This window comes from Morchella sextelata (genome assembly GCF_020137385.1).
Source record: "Morchella sextelata strain SCLS chromosome Unknown scls_2, whole genome shotgun sequence".
NCBI lineage: Eukaryota > Fungi > Ascomycota > Pezizomycetes > Pezizales > Morchellaceae > Morchella > Morchella sextelata.
The window spans coordinates 80,691-104,466 of NW_025408617.1; the positions used below are offsets into that span (position 1 = coordinate 80,691).

Consider the following 23,776-nt stretch of genomic DNA (forward strand, 5'->3'; position numbering starts at 1 on the left):
CCCGTCTTCGCTACAGTCCCAGTTCCAGTCCTCGTTCTTGTTCCCATAACTTCCGACTTCGGTTGTGCTCCTTGGTTGCCTGACTCCGCTCCAATTACATAATGCTTTACTTAATCTAACTTCGTACCCCTGCTCTTCGTTAAATCCGGTTATCCCCGTAACAGTACCCCCTAAAATATAAATATTGGAAGGGAAATTGATATCCCAAATATATCATTTAATGTATTCTTTAATGCATCACCTAATGATAAATGAATTACCGAATGCATCGGTAAACGAATCCTCGAATGAGTCCCTAAATGAATCTTCGAATGCATCAGTAAATAAATCAATGAATGCGTCAGTTAATGCATCCCTAAATGAACAATTTTATCTTTAATAGTAAAAAAATCCAAAAAAACAAAAAGAACTGCGCAGAATTGAACATCTGATACTAGGATAACTTAGTATTCTTATAACCACTAAACTATTGTTGATGAATTTTTCTAGCACAGATTGCTACTTGAAATTATGATTTTTAATGAAAACCCGAATATAATATGTACCATAATGTGTACCATAATATGTACTATAAATGTATATTGTAAATGTGTAGTGAAATGTGTATCATATTGTGTAGGATAAAGTGTAGTGTTTTTTTTTTTTTTTATTTAATTCAGTAATTGCATGCAAACCGTAGTTTATGGCAATATCACACTACCCCAGAACTAGCCATCTACCTCTACCGCCATTTACAAAAGGAAATATTAAATAAAGAAAGCAACTATTTAAAAATAAATTCATCTCGTCTCTCTTTTCCCTCTTTGCCCCTCGGATCAAGTATATCATTTCCCTCATAGCTACTGCGAATTGCATAATAGTATTCTTCATATCTTAATATTGTGACCTAGTGTTCGACACATGAGTATTTTAACATCTTTTTAATATATATATTAATCAAAAATAAGAATATAAAAATACCAGTTATCAATATTTTATATTATAGTCGTAACCTTGTAATTCTAACTTATTATTAACCAACTTGAACTAAAGAATTTGATTCATAACCGTTGAGTTTTGTCAATAGTTAATTGCTGTTAAAATACCCAATGTCGAACACTAATATTGGCTTCCCCATCCTTATTTTATAATCGTATCTCCCTGCCACTTCATATAACGGAGCAAGTTGAGTGGCTTTGTCATGTGCCGCTACAATCAATACCGCTATTTCTTCGCTATCTTTGTATCATGCCCATCTTTGAAGGGTGTATACCTTTCGCTTGTTCTGTTCCATTCTTTAACGTTTTTTTCATGGATCGATTAGGGAATGTACTGGGTTACGAGGAGTTGGATTAGTCAGAAAGGTTCTATTGGGTTCTACCGGGTTCTGTTGATCGTTAATGTATAAGTCACTTGGGATTTATCATCGCTGGGATTTCTTTGGGTATATTAGGGGGGTTCGTTCTTATTTCTCGTTCCTTTTCTCTTTCTTTCTTTCCTTACGCAACGTCTTCTGTATCTACGCTGTTTATTACTCTACAAATATCATCCTCCTCTTCTTTACTCGAGAGGACCACCGCTTCGCCGTCTCTTGTCCCGTTGACCCTTACCGACGCTAGAGTCCCTTAGGACCCCTATTGCGAGTTCCCACACCGACCCCTACTACGCCTTTCGTACCCTGCGGAACATTCGCTACTCGCCCCCTTGAGAGTTTTCCTGCATCACAAGTACCCGAGAATGCCTCTGTCCCAATATTTGTAATATCTTCGCTCTTGGAACTGGGAGTGGTTGGGTCGGTTTATTCAACAGGGGAGCGTGGTCTGGTCGGAATATATTGGGAGGTGAAAATGTAGATGCAGCTGAGTTAAGCTTCATCAGCAAGATTGTACATTTTAAGCAGCCTCCCAACAGTCTCCTGAGTCTCCTGAGATTCTCCTGAGACAACAAAACGGTTTTTGATTCTCTGGAGGCTCAGGAGATGCTTTTCGGAACTTGTTCAGTTTCCTGAAGTTTGTTTTTAATTTAGGTTAGTTTGCTGATAGTGATTGTATCATCTCGGGCGGTGCTGGTGTTGGTTCTGTTGAAAGAGGTATGACTAGAGTAAGGGTTTCTTCGGGACAAACAGTTTGGTGACTATCTATGCTGTAGTCGCTTCTGTCATCTTCAGTTTCAGAGGATGAGGAGTAGGAAAATCCATATTCATTATCAGTTTATTGTATTGATCTTGTCCCATCTGGTATCCTCAGGGGAGGATACTGTTGTAATCTTGATACGATGTAATGAACCTGCCGTATAAGTTCATGATTCTTCTTCGTTAGGCTGCTAATATTCCTTCGTAGCCTAATAAATTCCTTAGACTACTGTAGAAGCAGATCTGCCCTGCCAGCCATAAGTTTCTGGATACTCATAGCTTTTTTCTCTCTCCAATTGGGTGATATTTGTGCTCACTGTTGTTGGTATCTCATGGTTGAAACCAAAGAGATAAAGAAATAGTAGTATCTGATTGGAGGAAAACGAAAAGAGGGGTATTCTCGCGGTGTTGTGAGAAATACGTAGCGATCACTGATTGGTCGCTTCATCCTGCACGTTGGTTGTCAAGGGAAGAGTTTCCTGATAAAGTGTAGTGTAATGTGTATCTGGTAAATGTGTATTGGAATGTGTAGTGAAATTTCGTAAATGTAGTAGATGTGTAAGGAAAGGCATCTCATGATGCATTTACAAAGGCCTCGACAGGTAATGCATCATTTGATGCAATACCACAAAATATTTGTATGGGCAACGCATCAAATGATGCATTTCCAGCCGTAGTAGAGGCCGTATACTTTTAAATTTCTCTAAACCAACGCCCCGTCCGAGCCCTCTATTCTAGGCTTACGATGTTTGATAAGACCTGTCATAAGGGTGGTATATTGACACTCAGAATTGACATACATGAACAAGCACGTGTATACGAGCACTTCAGGGTTGAAAAATGACAATCTTAGTTTCGTGTCTGGTGCGTGCCTGGTGCATCGATACATGTACTTAAATGAAAGCCACCGGAAAATATACAGTTAAATCATTCTATAAGGGACACCTTATAAGGATAACCGCCCAATATCTCTACCTATGCGTTCTAAGTCCTCATGCTGGCCATCGAAGGTACAAGTTCATACTTTAAGTTTTTATTTACAACCCAGATGTGCATGAATCTCTAAAAGACACATAACCGGCGTGGGGGTTACACGACTATATTGTAATCATTTCTACCTAATAATATCAAACTCAGGTTGCAAGTGTACATATATATTCATTCCTCTTTGATCATTTACTGCAACCTACCCACCCCCCCAGATATCGCATCCATTCCCACCCTAAACATTTTAATTAATTTGTCATTCTGATAATTAAGGCTATTATAATTGAGGTGTCTACCTAAACCGCATGCGCCTGGCGCGTAACTTCGATTCCTGCAAGGTCTTCCAAAGGATAGAGTGATAAGCAATCAGTGTCGATACCCTCCGGAATATTGCCAGGGTGATGGTGGTTCGGGTCGAATAGTATTGGATGAATCTTGTTCGAACTACTGAGGTTATGCATACGGCATTCGAGATTATATAATATGTCCACCTGAGCATTAACCTTTATGTCGGCAAAAAAAGGCCCATCATGTTGACGTTTAAGCAGGATTGCAAGACGTAATGCAGTCGGGATTCCATTTTTCTGAGCCTCGTTTTGGCTCATTGACCATTTAGCAGCGTTCTTTGGTCCGTAGTTTCGGCCTTCCGTCTTCGAGACCCCGTAAAAGGAGCCGCTGTCTTGTCGCTCGATACTCTTGGTGATCTCATATGTCGTTTGTCCACCAGCAGTACCCCCGATGGCATTGACACCAGCATTCAAACCGACGCCTATTTTAGACTCCTCCTGACTAGAGCTTGGATTGAGGCAATATTGACCGGAGGGAGCAATCTTATCGACCGAGAACTTAAGTGAACCCTCTTCATCTCGGAATTTAAAAGAAATGTTCGCGGAACAAAATTTTCGTGAAGGCTTGGACCCCATAAACTGGAACCGCGCAATAATCAATGTGGCTTTGGGGCCGTTCGACAAATAGTTGCCATGGATAACTGTCTCAAGGCTGCCTTGTATGGAGAGATCGGATCTGACTGACGTGTGGCGGTCGACGATTATTGAACGTTGAATTTCGCCCGGGGCATTTTGGTAGCGGAAGACAGAGTTTGTGTCTCCAACTGGCTCGAGATCAACGTCAAAACGAGGGAGATCAGATTCATCCATGGAAACGACTCAGATCAAAATTTCTTTAATGTTTGGGGAAGTAATGGTGGACAATGGGTAGGTCTTGTACAATTGTACAAATACACTTGTACTACCGCAGAATCTCAGGAATGACGAAACGAACTGGGCTGGAATACCACTTACCCATTGGTCAAGACGGCCAAAACCTACGCTTTGGAAAACCTACGCTTTGGGTCTGTCGGATTGAGGCTCAACAAGCATTTGACCAATCCGAAGCCCAATATTCCAGTCCAGTTCGTTTCGTTATTCCTGACATTTTGCGGTACATAAAGGTTGATTTTGCATCGCAGGTTCACAACCCAACTCACTCAGAGTGTGGATAAAATTTAAAAATAGACGGAACGTAGATCTTTACCCCTTTACGTCAGTTTGAAAGTACGATATAGTTCCGGGGGAATGGTTGGCCAACCGGCCCGGGGCCGGTTTAGAGTGAGAATCTCAATACACCTACTCTATTCAACCGGATCTTTCCCCACCCAATCCCTCTATGCGCCCTGCGCATGCACGTACCCATCATATCATACTGAATATGATCCTCGTGGGCGCTGCAATATGATGAGCTTTTAATATCGTAACAGGTATATTCAATATATTGTGAAATGGCTAGGCATCGTAATGACTCCTAGCCAAAAATAAAGTCTGTTGACAAGTTAGGCTACCTATGTAACGCAATCTCCAGAGTAGGTACAACAGACTTGGAGAGGTCTAATATTCTGAACGTTCATGATCGTTTTATCGGGTCATATTGACCTCAGATGATATTGTAGAAGATGTTTTGCATCAGAGAGTTTTAGCTCCGCTAGTTGAAAGTCGGACAGGTTAGACAAAAATTCTAACCGTTTTAGGCAAAGAATTCAGCCAACATATAAGAGATGCGGAGCTTTCTGTTCAACTCGCGTAGCTAGAACTTTCTATTCTCAGAGAACATATGAGCTCCTGCATACTGCGGGTCGAAGAGATTGGTAAATTATAGAGACAGAATCGATGTGTGGCGTTACTCTACATACTACCGCCGAAAATTTGGCTCTCTCTCGTGAGATTAAAGTTACTCTTATGGGAAACTTCTGATGCAGCTCGATGCCATTCAACCAGTCATGCGAGATAAGGCTTGGACGAAGATAGTCAATCTTTCGAGTTTTTGGAGGTAACGCACTCACTCACTTCTCCATATCGACTATGTGCGTAGAATGTCGAGTGACTGGCTGTGATTAGTTCCCCACACCGCCATTATCGATATCAAATACAATCTCACGAAACTGTGATCATCCTCATATTCTTTGCAATGGTTGATAAAGGAACAGGCCCAGGATGAGTTTGCTCTCCTCGCGCAGGTTGCGGCCGCAAACTTGAATTATTCAGTGAATAAACATTGTAGAATATTATTGTCGAAGAAGCCACCGAAACATACTCTGCTATTCGTAGTACCTTCCCTGTTTCAATAAAATGTAGGCCATAAGTGGAAATCAATCCTGATAATGCGCAGCACACATACATACCTACCATTATCTGAAATTATAATCATTACAACGTTAGCCGGGCGCGTGATTCAAGATACGTAGTTACCCCGCTAAGCCCGCGACCATTACTGCACTCACTATTATTGGCCCAAACTGTTCGCTGCAAACTGCGCAGCTAATTGGCAGGCCTTTGGTAGAGTAGAGAGGGCGTCGACCCCTGTCCACTCCGCCTGGAAGATGCGCCATTTATCCACCCTCCACACGGATATACACGAAATGGTAAAAGCACTAAAGGCATTCAATAAAAAGTCACGACCTTCTAAGGAAATGATGCAAGCTCATGCGGACCCAGTTCAGTTACGTATTGATTCATTTGCAACAGCCCTCGATACGAAATTCATTAATCAGCGCCTTTTCCACGCCCGGTTATGTGGGTAACGTGCATATTAATGCATTTATGTACTCCCATAGTAGAGAATCCGGAGTTGGCAATTGGAGTATTTGAAATAAAAACGATTCCACCACATTGCTTAACAAATATCTTTTATTCCAGCTGATACCTACTTGCTTATACTCTAAGTACACTATAACAAAGCAGTCTCAGTCCTTGATATCGTGGCCAACTGATAGTCGAGATTTAACTCTGAAAATGGTTTCCGTTACGACAACCCTCACTATATCCCCACCGAAAAGGCCAGAACGCGAGAATGAAGGCCATGTACCTTCGGATGAGAGAATCAACCAGCCGAACACGCCAACAACAAGGTCAAAGCCTGCGCAATCGAAGCCGGTGAAGGTGGCGAAAACATTTCAAAGGCTTCTAGAGGATGTTGACAACGGTAATGTCCAGTTTCCAGACGATCTAGAAGCCGCGCGCTTTCCTCCTCAGATCAAAGAGCCTGAATTGAGCATGTACTCCATGTCGTGGCAAGCAAAATCTCGCGATGGCAATAATCTTTTGCACTATGCAGTTAGAGAGGAAATTGAAACTGAAGAGCAGGGGGAAGCTGTATATCGAGCGGTAAACTATCGTATCAGCTTTGTCAAATGGCTATTAAAGAGCGACCCCCATATGTTCATGGATAAAAACGACAATGAAGAGCAGCCACTATCTTATGTCCTTGGGAAATACCCTGTGGGTAAAGATGTAACTGCGAGGCCTACGACTCCTACGGACCCGGATCTTCAAAGAGCACTCACCCATTACTTTCTATCAGAAAAAACTCTTAAAGATAACTGTATCGAGATCCTGAACGCCAAAGACAAGCGAGAGTTCCGTTGCACACTACACGCGATGATAAAGAAAATGGGTGTCGAGATAACTCCTTACCTTGAGCTTGGGCTGTTCAATGCGGAATCACTTAAATCTAAGGACAAAGATGATAATACGCCGCTTCATATCGCGCTCGAGGTGCAGCACTGGAAATCTTGGGAGAAGGCCGAAGATAGGGCGAACTTGATCGCTTTACTGATCAAGCTGGAGGATGCAGCATTAACTCACAAGAATGGAACAATAAGGGTTAAGGACAATTTGCGAATGGCACCCTATGCTTACCACATGGCGAAGTGTGTGGAATTCCATACCAGAGAAGATGGGAAAGGATGTACCGGCCAGGCCTGCAAAGATGTCGAGTTCATCTTGAAAGATGCACTCATAAACCTACCAGAAAAACGGGACGGGATGAAGCATATTGTTCGCAAGGCCGGCACTCAAGGTACGTTGAAAAATAAATTACTTTACATAAGACTATGCCTCTCAAGCACTTGATAATCTTACTGGGATTAGCTCCTTATTATTATTTCGATCTTCAAGAGCTAAGCTGCGCGAAGCTGTCACCGACCGACTTTCTGAACAATATTGAGGCTTGTATCGGAAACCTTTGCCTTGATGCGATTCTGAAGCATGTTTATCTCCCCAAACCATCCAGTCTGAGTCCAACGTGTGCGGATCACCCGGGAAACTACGTCGACTACACTGATGTGTTTGAGTTGCTCCGGAAAAATAACGTAAGGCGTATAATTAATCTCATTGTTGAGGATGAGGAGGATTTACCACATAGTGATGAGACTATCGAGTTGGCTTTGAAGGGCATTCAAGTGCGTACCTGGAATTGGATGCAATATGACCTATGCTGCGAAACAATTGCCAATGCAGCGCCTGATGTGGAAGAGCTTTTCCTGTATTCCACTGGGAAGAGGGCTGTTCTCCAGAATTGGACAAGTGGCGAGGGGTTAAAAAGGCTTCCTAAGGTGCATATACCAATGATACCCCAGCTGCGGTGAAAATAGCTAACACCTTCACTATAATAAGCTTAAAAAGGTGACTTTCAAAATCGACCTGGTAAGCAGGAAGCAACCCGTTTTACCCTATGCAACTAGTACTCCGAACCCCTTATTGACACATCATGAGCCATAGAAACCCAAGAGAGGTGAAGATAAATTCAACTACGAAGAATATTTGAAGTCGAGGATAAGGAAACTAGGCTTGGAGCTGCTCAAGGAGCAAAATATCGTTGTAATTGTAAAAAAGGCCTCCTCCTCATCTACAGATACCACAGCAGATGGGGCAGTAGGATATCCAAATCCCGAGGCAAGCGATGGAAATCAGCCGTAAGTGTATCCGCGACCCATGCATGGTCCTCCCTCTACTGATACACTGACGCCGTCAACACAAGAGATGCCTGGCTAGCATGCATGGATGAATTTTCGGCCTATATACAGGGAATACCCGACTCAATCTTAGATAGAGCTAGAGAACCGGTCGTCAAGATCGCCATAATCGATGATGGTTTAGACGTACACCATTCGAAGCTATGGGGCGTAAAGATTACGGGTGGAACTTCATTCCATACGAGAGGTGGTCTCCTCGGTTCCCCGTCGACTCATCATTTTCCTTCGACCAGTGGTCACGGAACAGAGATGACCATGAGGGTCCGCCAGATCTTTCCCATGGCCACATTATACATCGTTCGACTTGACGTGATACGCGGAGATGGCGGTCATGCAACCATTGCCGCGGGCTCTGCTGCTAAGGTTGGTCACAATTGCTTTGCCCCGCCGCCCCCCCCCCCCAAAGTCAAATTATTGAAGATATTCTAAACCATAATCAAGGCGATCATGTGGGCTGCGGAAGAAGGTGTTGATATAATATCAATGAGCTGGACAGTCGAAGAGACAACCCGCAACGAGTCCGACATCAAGAGAATGAAAGATGCTGTTGCTGAAGCATCGAAAAAGAATATTTTGATGTTCTGTGCTGCTAAGGACGGTGGGTGGGCACAAAACGCCAGTCTTGGATACCCGAAGAATTGTCCAACGCCCACGTTCTGTATTGGCGCGGCTACAGAACACGGAGAAATATCCGCCAGAGTGGGAAGCCAGAAGGGTAAAATTGATTTTGCTTTCCCTGGTGAGAACATGGAACCGCTGTCTGGAGTTTGCGGAACTATAATAGCGGGAAGCTCCATTGCTACCGCGTTGGCAGCTGGTTTGGCTGGGCTGTTGCTCTATATCGTAGAGTTTGAGCGGCCTGGTAGGACCAAGAATGAGGAAGAAATGAGAAAGCGTGGCAGGGCCTGGCGCAAACATTTACAAGATCATCAGAAGATGCAATGCATTCTCGAAGCAATGGGAACTAATCCTCAAAAGTACATTCCCGTGCTAAAGTATTTTAGCATCGATCAGAGAAACGAATGGGGAAGTAACGCTGCAGAATGCGCATTCTACGATCTTGTGGACAGGATACGAAGGTAAGAATACCCGAGACGTTCAAGTCTACAAGGAAAGACGTGTAGCCTCGCTGACCTGGTATCATTCAGAGAAATACAAAGCGAACCGCCCAAACAAAACTGAAGACTCTATTCCTTGCGGTGGAAGTGTCGTGGGCAGGAGGAGGCGGAGGAGAATAAGGACCATTCGGAGGTCGGTGCGTCAAGAGAGATACACATTCTCGGGACGAATAAAACCGCCCTATACATGTAATAAGTACATGTGTCATTTAAATCTTATTGAAGTGTACTATGTCATGTGAGAGATACTGCATGTAAGTACATTTACGTAGATTATCTGACGGCCGAATATGATATTTGAAGCCCTAAGACGTATAAAAGCTTCAAACAGATTTGTATGAGAAAAATCATAGAATGAACATGTTCCGGGTACCTCCAAGCCAGGCAAAGTTGAGACTTTTCTGGCAGGAGGGCTGCCAAATAGAATAGATAGGAATCAGGGAAAATACATATGGTCTCTGTGGGTTAGGGTTAGGAACTTGGTAGAGATAACGGGCTTCCCACTCTTCAACCCGCTTCTCATCACTCTCGTCTCCCCACTACTACCCCTCAGCCATCAAAATCATCATCGGAATACGAGTTAATGAGTAGAGAAAGTATTCATGCCAATCCAGCAGCAAATACACCGGCGAAAACAGCACCAAACACACTAGTGAGTCCGGGGGCCCATCACCGAATTAGCTTAGCTAAATTTATAGATATGAAAACGATTCAATCACAAGAAATTGATTGTATCAAGCAAACCATAGTTTTATAGGGACTAGAAAGGGAAATATATATGGCCAGGATGTGGAAATAGGCAAGTACCTTGCTCGAAAAGTAGTCCCCCCGTACTGGCCGCAAAGTATATACATAAGATCCAAGTACTGTGTGTTCATCTGGCGTATAATATCCCTGCTTGGAAAGATATCGAAGTGGCGTGAAAGATCAAAAGACGTCCGTTTTCATAGATCTGAATGGGTATTATATCGCACACGAGACATGAGAAAAGCGAGTCTAAGCGTAGCTCGACTACGTCCAGGCTTTAACTTCTCGAGAACTACATCTTGATGTAGATTAGTTCCACTGTAGGTACTGACTCGATAAGGATGGGGGGGGGGGCGCTGACAGGGGGATGGAAGAGTACCGCGCAGTTGACTGCACAGCCATGCAAGAGGTCAGTCCCGAAAAGGACCATCAGGGACCAGCAAGGTTTACAGCGCCCTATCGAATATACGGCGACGGGAATGATCTATGGAAAAACAGGGGGGGGTGAAATTGTATGGCGAAATATCTGTGCACCACCATATAACTGTTTTTCCATAGATCATTCCTATCGCTGTACATGGGCCCTCCCAGGTACCCGCACATCTTTTCAACCCCCAGCGCCTCCCCCACAGCACGGCAGACAGCACATGCGACGACAGCACGGCACAGCGGTCGAGGTGCGTCTTTGACGATCATGCGGGATTGTCCAGGGGTCAGGGACGGGAAGGTAGGCCATGGTTCTTGGGGGGGGGGGGGGGGGGGGGTGTAGAAGAGATGTAGATGGTGGGGGTGTATAAACCGATTACAAATGCGGAAGCTGAAACACGTGCACAGCCAAAGATGTCGAAACAGTTGCCGATGGCCTAAGTACATGACGTAGTAAGGTACAGCTGGTGCCTACATATAAGGATAACAGACCTTTAATTCTCCAATGCTATGATGCTAGTGGTCGACCTGTCGAGTGTCACTTCCCGAGAGGGCAGATATCAGTGAGTGGTAGACGGCAGGGATACACCAGGTGTGCTTTCCAAAATGCATTTCGATCCCTCTGGGAAGCGCCCCTATAGGTCTTTTGTGGGCCAGGTGTAAGATTTGTCTCTAGATGTCATCGTTTGTCCTGGTGCAGGGTTAGCTCTTCTACCAAACACAGTCTCGCGACCTCACTGCTACTATTCCCGCCGCATCCGGTGTTTGATTAGTAGATTGCGTGACCGTGACCGTGACACAGCCACAGCCACAGCCACAGCCACGGGCAGCCAGCCAGCCACCACGTCAGACAAGGGAACCGCACCGGCATTGAACACAAGGGAGCGTGTGAGGGAACGCATCCTTTCCTCAGTCCAGCGAAGAGCCCCATTCACGCATCCATCGGGTCTTCAAGGAGGAGAAGAAAAAGGATGCTATCTATCTGTCTCTCTATCTTCACCACCAAGAAGGAGAAGAAAAAGGATGTTGTTTCTCCATCTGTCTCTCTATCTTCACCAAGAAGAAGAAGAAAAAGGATGTTGTTTCTCCATCTGTCTATCTATCTGCATCCCCACCTGCTCTCCACCGCCAAACATGCGCAGGGACACCCCAGCAAATGACGTCCATGCAGGGAAAAGGAAGCCTGTCCTCCTCGCCCACCCCAGCCAATCACAGCCCGTCGCCTCGCCTCGCCTGGCACGCAACAAGCCTTTCTCGGGGGACACCACCCGAGTGCCAATCGATAAGCATGTTTCGACGGTCCACCAACCAATGCCACGCGCCCGCACAGCTGGCATTATACAGAGACAGTGTTGATCAGGCCTGTTGCTAAACCTGCCCTCGGTAGTCTGCTGTTGACAATTCTTCTTGAAAGTGTGACACTGGCTGTGAAGTGGAGATATCCCGTCGACCAGCCAGAGCACATTGGTTTGGAGGGAAAAAAAATATATAGGGAGATAGATATCCCGAGAACACTCTGGCGGACCCCCCCCGAAAATGCCCATCATCCACTGGCAATCCAGCCACACGCGGACTGGCCTCACTCGGTCTGCAGCTAGCTGCTCGTTGACAGCTCACATCAGGGAAGTCTCGCTCCCATTCACGCGGCCCTGTCAAATGTTCCTTGGCCGGGCCCCCACAGCCTACGGTAACAGCGACGGGGTATTTATAATTGCGGGGCGGACCAGCCATTGTGCAATGGGAGCGCTGGGTCTGATTGTGCTCTGCTCTCTCTCTCGGCGGGAACTCACCTCACACTCCCTCGCTCGCTCCCTCGCCCGGGTGTGCGCGCTCTTCTACATCATATATGGACGCGATGATCACGCCGGCTGTTGCGCTGCTGCTGCTGCTGCTGCTGTATGCACGCTGGTCGATCCACACGCAGAGTTGAAGACACAGTTTTCTCTCACTCCGCTGCTAGCTCTTGCGAGATTTCTCGCTCGTATCGAAACGGGCGAGAAGGCACAAGATCAGGACGGAGGTTTGTTGTGCTGTGGGTGGTGGTGGGTAGGTAGGGAGGATATCTCGCCGTGCGAAGAGAGAGAGAGAGAGCATTCTGCATTTGTCATGGGTGTGAAGCCATAGATAGCCATTTCTGGCGGCTGCGGGGGGAAGGGAAAGAATGTACGAAGAAAAAAAAAATGATCATTCTTTCTTGTTTTTTTTTACACACTCTTTTTTTTTTTCTCTCTAGCTGCTTGCTTGCTCCCTCCCTCCCTCCCACAAGCAATCCCAATCCACACGCGATGACCAACTGCCATTCTCGTGTCTGCCTGCCTGTATATAAACAGCCAAAATAAAGCAAAGCAAAAAAGAAAAATCTCTCCACATGCCCGAGTGCTCTAGACAAAGTAAACGTACTCTATTGGGCACAAACCTCCTCCCTCCCTCGCCCGGCCAACACAGCTGCAGCACTGCATCATACCTACGGGACAGGGGCTGACTTTAATTCCCGATCGGCTCTACTCTGTGCAGCCTCTACTGAAGCCATTCCCCCCCCCCGCAGCCAATCAGAGCCCGCCCCCCAGCATGCATATGCGCATGAGCATGAGCAGCTAGAGATATCGCGCTACCAAGCTCTTTTCTCCCCGAGCCCCCCATTCTATTTGAAAATATAACAGCCATGGCACCTCACCTCCCCGGCCCTTCTTCTCCTCCTCCTCCTCCTGCTCCTGCTTCTTTCTGTTGTTCTTCTTTCTCTCCTCCTGTTCCTGCTCCTTCTCTCTCCCCCTCCTCCTCCTCCTCCTCCGCCCCCTCTCCGCCCTATACCCACCCACCTAGCTAACCACCACACACAATGTCCTCCGCGTCCTCCTCCACCGAACGCATCCGCCCCGTGGCCCCGCAGGAGGGCTCTCCCACGCAGGCAATCTACACGTCCGGCATCATCGACGAGGGCTCGTGCCTGCTGCGGGACTACAGCCTGCCGACGATCCCGGAGAAGGAGGATGGCGGGGTGGTGTTTCTGCGGTACTCGCTGGGCCGGTGGCACACGGTGCGCATCGAGCGCGGGGACATGAACGACGACGACGACGACGAGGTTGTGGTGGACGAGGACGAGGACACGTTCCGCATCGTGCCGCTGCGGGAGCTGTACATCGGCGACACGATGGTCATCCGGGGCGTCAACTTCCCGCCGGGGGAGGCGGACGGGATCCGGGTTGTGTATGTATATGATACTATCTCTGGGCTTGAAATTTATATATAAGGAGGAGTTGTGTACGGACAGAGAGAGAGAGCAAACAGCTGAGATGGGTCAAACAGAAAGTTTACAGAGTGCTCCGTCAAGATCGTCCAGGTAAGATACTTAAGACATAGCTAGCTATAGAAACCCACTATATATATATATATATATATAAATATTGTGAAACACCCCCCCAAAAGAAACCTCAAGCTCACACCAATCTCCCCCCCCCCCCCCACCAGGACTTCCTCAAAGCCATCTCCGAGTTCATGCGCATCCCCGACAGCACGCTGATCCCCGCCCCCGGCTCCCAAGGCCCGCAGCCCCTCCTCGACTCGCCCAACCTCACAAAGTACGAAAGCTACGTCCCCGGCAAAGACTTTGTCACGGGCGTCTCCCTGCGCGCCTCCTTCCAGCCGCGCAAATACCTGACCCTCTTCGCCGCCTTCCCGTACCTCGGCCTGGGCACCGCCAATGGCACCGGCAGCCTGAGCCTGCGGCAGTACCGGTATCTCGGGACCGCCTCGCCAGATGTGGATATGGGAGACTCGCGGAAGCGCATTCTGGTGAACCAGGGGTGGTTCTTCATCTTTGACAACAGTAGCTCTCCCGTGCATGGTGGTGGTGGTGGTGGTGGTGGTGGTGGTAATGATAGTAGCAACACTCACTGACCAATGATCGCCAGGCAACATTGCAATGTTCACCTCCGCCGACGAGGACTCTGCGCCGCTGTTCCCGTACCAGCGCCGCCTCGGTGGCTTCCACCTCCTCGTGCACATGATCGCCAACATCCTCACCTCCTACGAGACCTCGCCGCTGCGCGAGTTCCGCAAGAAGGTCGCGCGACAAGTACGTCCCCGCATCTGAACCCCAAAACCCCCAAGCATACTAATCCCCCCACTCCCCACTCCCCAGGAAATGCAAATCCAAAGCCAGCTCGCAAAGGACCTCCTCACCCCCGACAAAAGCATCAAATCCACGCACGCCGAGCTCGAAGCCGAACAACGCATCACCGAGGACCTGATCGAGGCGTTCGAGGAATCCCTCGCCGACATCGCCATCATGAAGGCCGTCGTGCAGTCGCAGATCCAGATCCTCGAGGACCTGCGCGAAATCTTCCAGAACTCGTTTAAATTCGAGAAGGGCGTGGGCCGTCCACGGAACCATCGAAACGCCGTCAAGATCCCGTACATTATGGATGGGAAGGAGCAGATGCGCAAGGCGGTGGTGACGCTGGATGCGGTGATACGCGAGAGGAGGGAGTTTCGGGAGGAGTTGAGTGTGTGGTTGAAGGATTTGAGGAAGTCGAAGATCCTGGTATGGCTCCTGTTTCTGTGTGTGTGGCGGGGAGCGAAACTGACGGTGGCAGACTTCACATGATAGCCAAACCGTCACGGCAAAGGAGGCCTTGAAACAGGGCGAAATGATGCAGAAAGCAATCACGCAGCAAGGCCAGACCATCTCCGTCTTTACCCTCATCACCACCATCTTTGTTCCCCTCGGCTTCTTCACTGGCGTAAGACCCCCCCCCCCCCCCCCCCAAAAAGAACTGAAAAAAGGATTAGCTAACCCAACCCCGCGCAGTACTTTGGCATGAGTCTCTCCGGCTGGAAATCCTCCGTCGCCACCCCCGCCGATTTCTGGGCCATCTCTGGGCCCGTCACGCTCCTCATCATGCTGCTCATGTCCTACTTCCTCTACGGCCCCGACGACTGGATCAAAGAGGGGCTCGCGAGCAGTTTCCGCTGGACAACCCGTGTATGGCGTGGCTGGCGACAGCCAAAGGGGCACAAGGCAAAGTCGCCGGGTAGGCTGGAGTCGGCGCCGGGCCCGAGTCCAGGGTGGAATAGGCTGTCGTCGAATCGCTTCTCGTCGATGAGTGGGATGGGGCTGGAGAAAACTACGGGGCCGGAGGGGCCGTGATTAATTGGTTATTGAGCGTACGCATATAATTGGGGAGGAGTATTTTTTTTTTTTTGGCTCTTTTTCGCCATTTTTTTCACCATTTTTTTTTTTTTTTTTAGTTTCGTTTTTAGAGTTGACGACGCTCGTTCTATAAAATTTTCTTCTGCTTACTTTGGGAGAGAGCTGGTTTGTTGCCTTTTTTTTTTTTTTTTCCTTATGTTTTCGCATGTATTCGATGTAAACGTCACGACTAATGTTCAACGAGTGATAAACGGTGCCCGTGTGCATGGTGTGCTTTCATGACGGAAATGTCATTGACAACGCGTATGTAATGAATTATGAATGATGATGGGGCTGGGCTGGGCTGGGCTGGGCTGGGGGCTGACTAGGGTGGAAAGAACCCTACTCTAGCCCAGTTGTTGTTGGATGCAACGGCCTGGGAGGCAGGCAGTAGGTACTAGGTACATGTATTGTAGGGTCACAAAATTCACCGATCACTGGCACCCTCGTGAGACTAGTACTCATAGCAACCAAAACTGTCCTGCGAAGAAATCTCACATCGAGACCTTAAAGGTCAGAAAGATAAACCTATTCCTGGCAAGCTTCTAGCTCTATTTATGAGAGCAAAAATTCTCTCAATTGCCCTCCTAGTTGTTGAGTTATTCTCACCTGAAGTTGGTTAATTCGACTGGGAGCTCCTTCCTTCATGCTCCAACACACACACACACACACACACACACACACACATACACACATACATACTCGGGTACCGCCCTTTTCCAAATTTCTAGGTCAAAATTTGAGTTCTTGGCTCTGCGCTGCTACAAGCATTTACAAGTCGATCTTCCAGGATCTGCTGCGATTTCACACCAAAGAAGCAACGGAATCGCTTCTAGCGGCGCAGAGCCAAGAACTCAAAATTTGACCTAGAAATTTGGAAAAGTGCCGTTGCCAAAACGCTCTAATAAGAACCAGAACATTCAAGTGAAGAGACAGGGATTATTGCTATGGAGTGGCGCCGCTCTTCCATACAAATAACCTCATTGCATGTTCTGGTTCTAACCCTCGTACCCGAGTAGACTCGGTCGTGTAATTCTTCTAGAGTACATGATTGTAGGCACATACATACCGGCGGCCAGTCACATACGACGTTGAAATTACTCTCTCCGGCGATTTGGCTCGAATTGTCCGTCTACTCCCAGCCGAAAGAGAGAATTTAGACGTCTCCTGTAACAGGTCGTTCGTTCAAATTAACGTGATGTAAGGGGAATGTCGAACTGGGGGGAACGCCGGATCTCTTTTCAGCAAAGTCATTTTGCTGTCTAGTTGGTTTTCTACCCGTATGCGTGTATGAGATAGCTGGAATTCTCTTTATCATAATTAAAGACTCGGTTGTATACTTAAATACATGTAACTACTGGGGCTTTTCCGACACCGTCTCCTGTCGAGCTCTAAGGGTTAATATAGCTAAATTTACATATATGTACATATTATCGTAAGGCCTGAAACATTACTAGCAAGGAGCTGGGTCTCAGCCCATAGGAACAGAAAGTCGTTCAAAGAGGCTAGAAATGGGCCTAGATGCCCAGAATCGGACACGAGAATCCTGATACGATCCCCGGCAGCATCAAACTTGATGGTAGGCTTATGGTATATAAATGAAGTCAATTCGCCATATTGAGCTATTAACAATAAAGCAAATTCACCATAAAGAGACATTCCCAATAAGGTTATACAAACTCTATCGTCATGCCTACAAAACCACAAGATTGCACTATCTGCGCTGATATGAAGCTTGTTCTGCTGCAGACGCAGGAAGAGTTGACTGAGCGATTACAAGAAATCAAAACCTTGCACGAAGAGATCGAAAAACTGAAGGACACCGTTCCTTGGCGTAGGATACGTGCGCTTCATACTCAAGCTCGAGCGGACCGCCAGCATTTTAAAGAAGCCACTTTGACGGTCATTTCCACAATCTCTGAGGTCCTGGCCGACTACAATTTCTATCAAGAAGCGGAAGTTGTCTCTTTGCAGAGGGTTTTTGCGGTTGCTATCGGCGACAGCGCGTAAACAACTAGTTTGATCGATTAATGAACCTAATGGGCCTGATATACTTACATGTACTTTCTAATTAGAAGCTAGGTGTATGTACCTACCAGCTTATATAAATACAGGATCTACACTGTTTCGGTAGAATTCACTAGATGTTTTTTTCTTTTTTCGGTTCCTTATTTTTTTTTTCTTTTTCGTGTGGCTTTTTTATTTAGTATTCTTACTTGGTTTTTTCTGTTTCGTACTGTTTGTTGGCTTTGGGTTTTTTTTTGATTCGGCTTTGATTGTATTTGATTTATGACGCCGGTGAGGGCGCTATCCCGACGCTGCATACCCCACCACATGTAGTTTCGTTGCGGTTTTTTTGTTTTTATTTTTCTTCATTATGGGGTTTGTTTGCGGGTGTTTTATGTGGTTTTTAAATTTATATACATGACAGTGACATATTCACTCGATACATAAACAAATGAAACAGGCGTAGCCGTGAATGATTCTAAACCTCGACAGACAAATGAAACAGGCATAGCCGTGAATGATTCTAAACCTCGACAGACAAATGAAACAGGTGTAATGTTCGTTATCATTTTGCACCCCCCCCCCCCCCCGGGCAACCTAAGAAGGATTATCACAGGACCTTCATGTTCTCTAACCACTTAAGAAAAGAAGGGTTGTAACTGGTCTGCTTCGCCTTCAGTACTTTCAGATATGCCTCTGCGCCCAAGTTCCTCACGGCTTTCTTATCGATCCAGTGCAAAAGTTTACTCCCGCACGTCAACTGTGATATGTAGGTACGGATGATTTGGTACAGGGCAACGAAAAGACCTTCAATCATTGTTTTCATGGCTCCAAATTTCCATGCCTGGGGATTTGTGCGCTTCAGTGACGTGACTGTTTCGTGCAGTTTGCGCGCGGACAAGGTGAAAATGTCGTAAATATTTTTTATTATTATTGAAGCTGAATTGAGAGTAGGGTCAAAAAATATAGGACGAGAATTAGCTTTTAGGAACCTAATAAAAGAAGTTAACTATTGGTTGGCGATGGATTTGTTGGTGGGATGCTTACGTTACTAAGTTTTTCGAGAGAGTTTTGAAGGGGGTGCGACTGTATTCGACGGTGGGCGCGTGGTCTTTGATCCTTGACATATCAATGGGGACCCCAAGGTTGTGGGTGTGGATGCTGATTCCACAAAATGGGAACCAGTTTGTGGAAATAGTCCTCACCCCGGTGATACCCGTTTTGAAATTCGTCAACGTCTTATGTGGGCTCACAACAGCCCCATATTCCAGATGACCCCCAACCATTGTGTTTGGGAACCTCTGGGCCTCATCCTTCTGGGTCATGATTAACAGGAAGTCATCAACAAGCCTCACGAGGGTGTTATATTTGTTAACAAATCCCAATACTTCACGCTCGAACTGGGCGAGAAAGACATTGCATAAGAGGGTAGAAATTGTCGAGCCCTGAGGTATTCCTTCCTTCTGGCGAAAGAACTCCCTGTCTAACTTGACTAAATTGTTGCTGACGCCGTTTCCCAGTCGAAATGGTGAGGCTCTGATGCGTTTGGGTTTTCCATGATAATTCGGGCAATAAAGATGTTAGATTGATGGAATGAACGAATATCAAATGATTGTTGTTCCTCCAAGTTGAAGGGTGATACCCCAACTTATAGAACCTCCTGCTATCATGTAGAGGTATAACGTAGGGCCCTACCGAGTCTCGTACTTAGACTTATTTGCTGAAAATCACTACAAGACTATGTTTTACTATCCCACTATCTCACTATCATGCGACGTTAAACGTCAGGCCCCGCCAATCAAAAAAATGGCTGTCTAAACCAGGTTAATGACTAGGTTAATGGCCCAGGTCCAGAAAACAGTAATAAAAGTGCCAGGAATTATGCAGGTAGAGCACTAACCGCCACCGACCAATACTCGATAATATTGTTACTGAATAACTTGGTTTGTGTATGAAATCATTTCAGTTCTGATTCTAGGTACAGAATGGTCGCATAAAGTATAAACTATAGCGTATACTGAATAACTTGGGAGTGCTGCTACCATATACAATATCTTGTTCTTTGTACTATTTTACCTACGACATACTCTTCATACCGTATATATCCTACAGGTCGAATTCATTCTATCTATATATCTCGTTTCTTGTTATTATGTACCGCCGCCGGCGGGATAGACATAACTGATTCCTTCAAACGTACTTTAACGTCAGAATGGGTAAAAAAATAAAGCTTGCGGAAGGCTCAGGAGACGCTTATATAAGCCTAAGATAAGGCTTTTATTTGATATAATTCTTTTTTGTAAATAAGCCTACTGCAAGTAACTATAGGTGAAAAGCCTTATTTCGAAATAAGACCTTTTCCATATTTTAAGACTTATGCATTTTTTAAGGCTAATATAAAACTTTTTTCCAGATAAGATTATGTCCTTGGTGGTTCAAAAAAGTAAAAGAGAGGATTTGAACCTAGAGCTGTGTAGGTAGAATGTACCTCATGCTACCCACTAAACTATGGGAGAACTGAAATTTCTTTGCTAGAGGTAATATATAGGCAGGATAGCCGATGAAATGCTAGTAAAATCGGAAATTACAAATCTTATATAAACCTTATTTGCCGAAAAAGTCTTATTTGATAAAAGATTTATCTGGTATAAAGGCTTAAATTATTTCACAACACTTAAACTAAATTAATGTGTATAGAGACCTAAAGATGTATATAATCCTTTTTTTCGGCAAATGATTACAAAATTTTAGGCCTTATATGGAGAAAAGCTCAAACATGCCTTATTTTGGCGATAAGCCTACTGCAAGCCTTATTATTTTACCCATTTCAACGGTAATGTATCTATTGCTCTGTATTACATACATGTACTTACTCTATATAGAGTGGGTGAAAATTTATCTCGTGGTGGCAAGTGAAGGTATTGGCTAATAAATCCAGCCCGACCAGTCGAAATAGAGAGATTGGGTTTTGGCGAGGTCATATGATGTCACTCGTATTCTAGGTGTTCGTAATTCGCCCATTTGAGACCTGTACACCTGGTATCTCGGACGCTAGCTCTCTTGGGGTAGAAGCAGAGAATTCCAGAGGTACATGAACTCGTATTTCCTGACGATTGTGGACTGGACTGCACAATACAAAAAACGCCAAGTCCATGGTATGCGATAGCGGTTCTTTTTAGAAAGATCAGGAAAATATGTTCAAGTCAAAAAGATCTGATATTTGAGTACTACATGTATGTACTCGTAAGTTCATAGCGTTTCCGAATACGACCAATATTGCATGACATACCAAAAGGTAGATTTAGCGCAGTCGTGTTCGGAAACGTCATGAATTTACGAGTAGTGAAATAATGCCAGACATACATGCATTAGCAGCCACAAGGGGAGGATAGTTCAGATGATCAGATACTGAATCGAAAAAAGATCTAGAGTGGGAGAGTGGAACGACGCCAAATAGATTTATGACCGGTTTAAGAACCCCCTCCCTCTGTCCTGGGAGAACAGATAGTGTAGTTTCTTGTGTGTGGTACTCATGTAGGTACTCTACTAGCGATGCCGATTTTAATATAGGTCATGTGACTCCCGTCTTGGTGTGAAGCCTTAGAGTAATGGGTCACATGATCTATATTAAAATCGGCATCGCTACTAGAAAAACATATCTAAGTCCACTTCCCAGGACCCTGAAAATCATCATGCTCTGGTTCCTAGATGGAACTACCAAAGTTAGGTCCCGGCCTTCTACTTGCACGTCAGCCTCGGCCTCCTCTCTAAAGCTCCGGCTTGTAGAACATTTATTTGGGTGGTAGGATATTAAGTCTCATGGTGGTTTTGCCCGAGATTCTGGGATCTTATGCCTCAAGTGGGTAAGTCATGAACACTTTTGAGAAGTGGCTGTAGACCACCGTGGGGGGCCCAGGGGTACTCATGACAGATGGGTATTTCGTTGCTGAGACCTACTAGAGTATCCGAGTACTGAGCCTGCAGGCAGCTGGGCTTCACATTTATGAAAATTCGAAAATCGGTTCCTCAAAGGGCTTATATCACTAAGTAGCCATTGTGACCTCTCAAATTGCGAACCCAGCTGTAGATATTATTTGTTTATTCTAACCAACCCTTGAAACATAAGTCAACCGAAGGGTTTTAGTTAGTCGGTACATGTAATTAATAATATCTATAGCCGCTATAGAGCTAGCACAATACTTGTACGTACATTTTATAGCTATAGAGCTAGCACAATACTTGTACGTACATTTTATAGCTATAGAGCTAGCACAATACTTGTACGTACATTTTATAGCTATACATGTTAGCACGGTGGAAGGGCTGTTTCTACATGTTGCCTTAATGCATGTAAGTGGTCAGCGGAACTCCAGCCACCTAGGCCTGGCGCTGGATTAGGGTTGCCAAGTTTAACTCTAACCAGGGCATGTATGTAGCACGGAAGATCCTTCCGACCGGCGGCCGAAAAGCTTTCTTTCTTCCTCTCCATCTTCACATTACCAGCTAGGCTATCAGCATAAGTCTATCGATCTATCAAAGCAAGATGGCTAATAGTCCGTGTGCTTACGGTGCAGGGTTAGGTCAATGCGGTAAGCCATCTTTCAAAGTGCTCTATTCAATGCGCAGGCGCTGGACCGCAACATAAGTGGAATCGTACTCTAGCAATAGCTAGCACTGCAGATTATCTAGAGTAGTGTGCATCCGATAACATTATATGAGGCCTAAGTACTTGCTTACCAGCAAAAGAACCAGAAAATGCAAGTGACGGAAACAGGGATTATTTGTATGAGAGAACGGGGCCACTCCATACAAATTATCCCTGCCCTGAACAACCGCATTTTCTGGTTCTTTTGCTGGTAAGCAAGTACATACATAAGCGGCCCTCATCGCCTTCTGTGCAGTACTCGGGGCAGGCAATAAGAACCCGAAAATGCAAGCTGCAAGCAGGGGCTCAATTTGGTGTAGCTTTTCGCCAGCCGCGAATCAGAGGTCGTTACCATAAAAAGTCATTTTCAGGTTCTTCATGCCTGCCCCGAGTGGGTACGGCCTCGATTAGTGGGGTGATTGATTGGTTGGCTGACTGGTGAAAAGGAGAAACCGCCCTAAGAATGTACCACATACCTACGCCAAAAGTACCTACATATCCGTGGCTGCCCCGCCTAGCTCTCCAAAAACCGAAACCCTAATTAAGAGGTGTTCCTTCAGCCCGCCAAATCCCCACATGTCGCTCCGGAAGTCCACTTTGTTCGTTAGGGTCTACTCGGGGTAGGCAAGAAGAACCTGAAAATGACTTTTGATGGTAACGACCACTGATTCGCGGCTGGCGAAAAGCTACACCAAATTGAGCCCCTGCTTGCAGCTTGCATTTTCAGGTTCTTATTGCCTGCCCCGAGTATATAACCCCTTCCCAGGATCATCACCCCAGATCTCAATAGTCTAGCTACCTAGGCGTGGGCACTCAGTTGGTTGCGAGTTCAATCCGTATATATCATATGCACTAGCTTAGTCCTTGACATGACTTAAGCTTCGGGAATGGCCAAATCGCTTTATTGCAGATCAAATATTAGTACCTCAGCAATCGTTGCCGAGTGATGTAGCCTGTGAACTAGCCTTAAGGGTAGGCATGATCCCGAGGAATACTTGTAATATCTGGTTACATACATGCAAGGAGTTTATGACCAAATACCCCAAATTCATGAAAGAGCAAGATAAAGTCTCCAGGAAAGGAATCATCCCTTGTAAGAGTGTAGATAACTCTTTTTTTTTTTTTTTTTTTTTTAGTTTTGTGGAGAATTGGGGTCATTACCCCTAGGGGCGTCTACTGCGTCTCGCCGCTTTTGAGGATAATTGTTAATCGTCATCGCGCACCAATCACAGTTGATCACTCG

General features: G+C 45.8%; 5 protein-coding genes across 5 annotated transcripts; 3 read left to right on the plus strand and 2 right to left on the minus strand.

Moving 5' to 3' along the window:
• Positions 1 to 3,393: 3,393 nt before the first annotated feature.
• Positions 3,394 to 4,254, minus strand: H6S33_005301 (uncharacterized protein; the record flags this gene model as incomplete). The annotated part of the gene is made up of 1 exon (XM_044836781.1): positions 3,394 to 4,254. The coding sequence occupies one exon, from the start codon at positions 4,252 to 4,254 to the stop codon at positions 3,394 to 3,396; it is 861 nt and encodes a 286-aa protein (XP_044698610.1).
• A 2,127-nt stretch (positions 4,255 to 6,381) lies between these two features.
• H6S33_005302 (uncharacterized protein) lies at positions 6,382 to 9,485 on the plus strand (the record flags this gene model as incomplete). The annotated part of the gene is made up of 6 exons (XM_044836792.1): positions 6,382 to 7,447; positions 7,519 to 7,982; positions 8,044 to 8,073; positions 8,149 to 8,342; positions 8,408 to 8,765; positions 8,844 to 9,485. The coding sequence occupies 6 exons, from the start codon at positions 6,382 to 6,384 to the stop codon at positions 9,483 to 9,485; spliced, it is 2,754 nt and encodes a 917-aa protein (XP_044698611.1).
• Positions 9,486 to 13,529: 4,044 nt separating this feature from the next.
• H6S33_005303 (uncharacterized protein) lies at positions 13,530 to 15,839 on the plus strand (the record flags this gene model as incomplete). Its single annotated transcript, XM_044836803.1, has 7 exons — positions 13,530 to 13,897; positions 13,997 to 14,030; positions 14,159 to 14,561; positions 14,602 to 14,765; positions 14,832 to 15,233; positions 15,286 to 15,432; positions 15,501 to 15,839. The coding sequence occupies 7 exons, from the start codon at positions 13,530 to 13,532 to the stop codon at positions 15,837 to 15,839; spliced, it is 1,857 nt and encodes a 618-aa protein (XP_044698612.1).
• Positions 15,840 to 17,570: 1,731 nt separating this feature from the next.
• On the plus strand, positions 17,571 to 17,891 carry H6S33_005304 (uncharacterized protein; the record flags this gene model as incomplete). Its single annotated transcript, XM_044836814.1, has 1 exon — positions 17,571 to 17,891. One exon carries the CDS (start codon positions 17,571 to 17,573, stop codon positions 17,889 to 17,891), a length of 321 nt encoding a protein of 106 aa, XP_044698613.1.
• Positions 17,892 to 18,498: 607 nt separating this feature from the next.
• On the minus strand, positions 18,499 to 18,880 carry H6S33_005305 (uncharacterized protein; the record flags this gene model as incomplete). Its single annotated transcript, XM_044836825.1, has 1 exon — positions 18,499 to 18,880. A coding segment is annotated over one exon (382 nt), but the record flags the coding sequence as incomplete, so codon positions are not given.
• Positions 18,881 to 23,776: the final 4,896 nt, after the last annotated feature.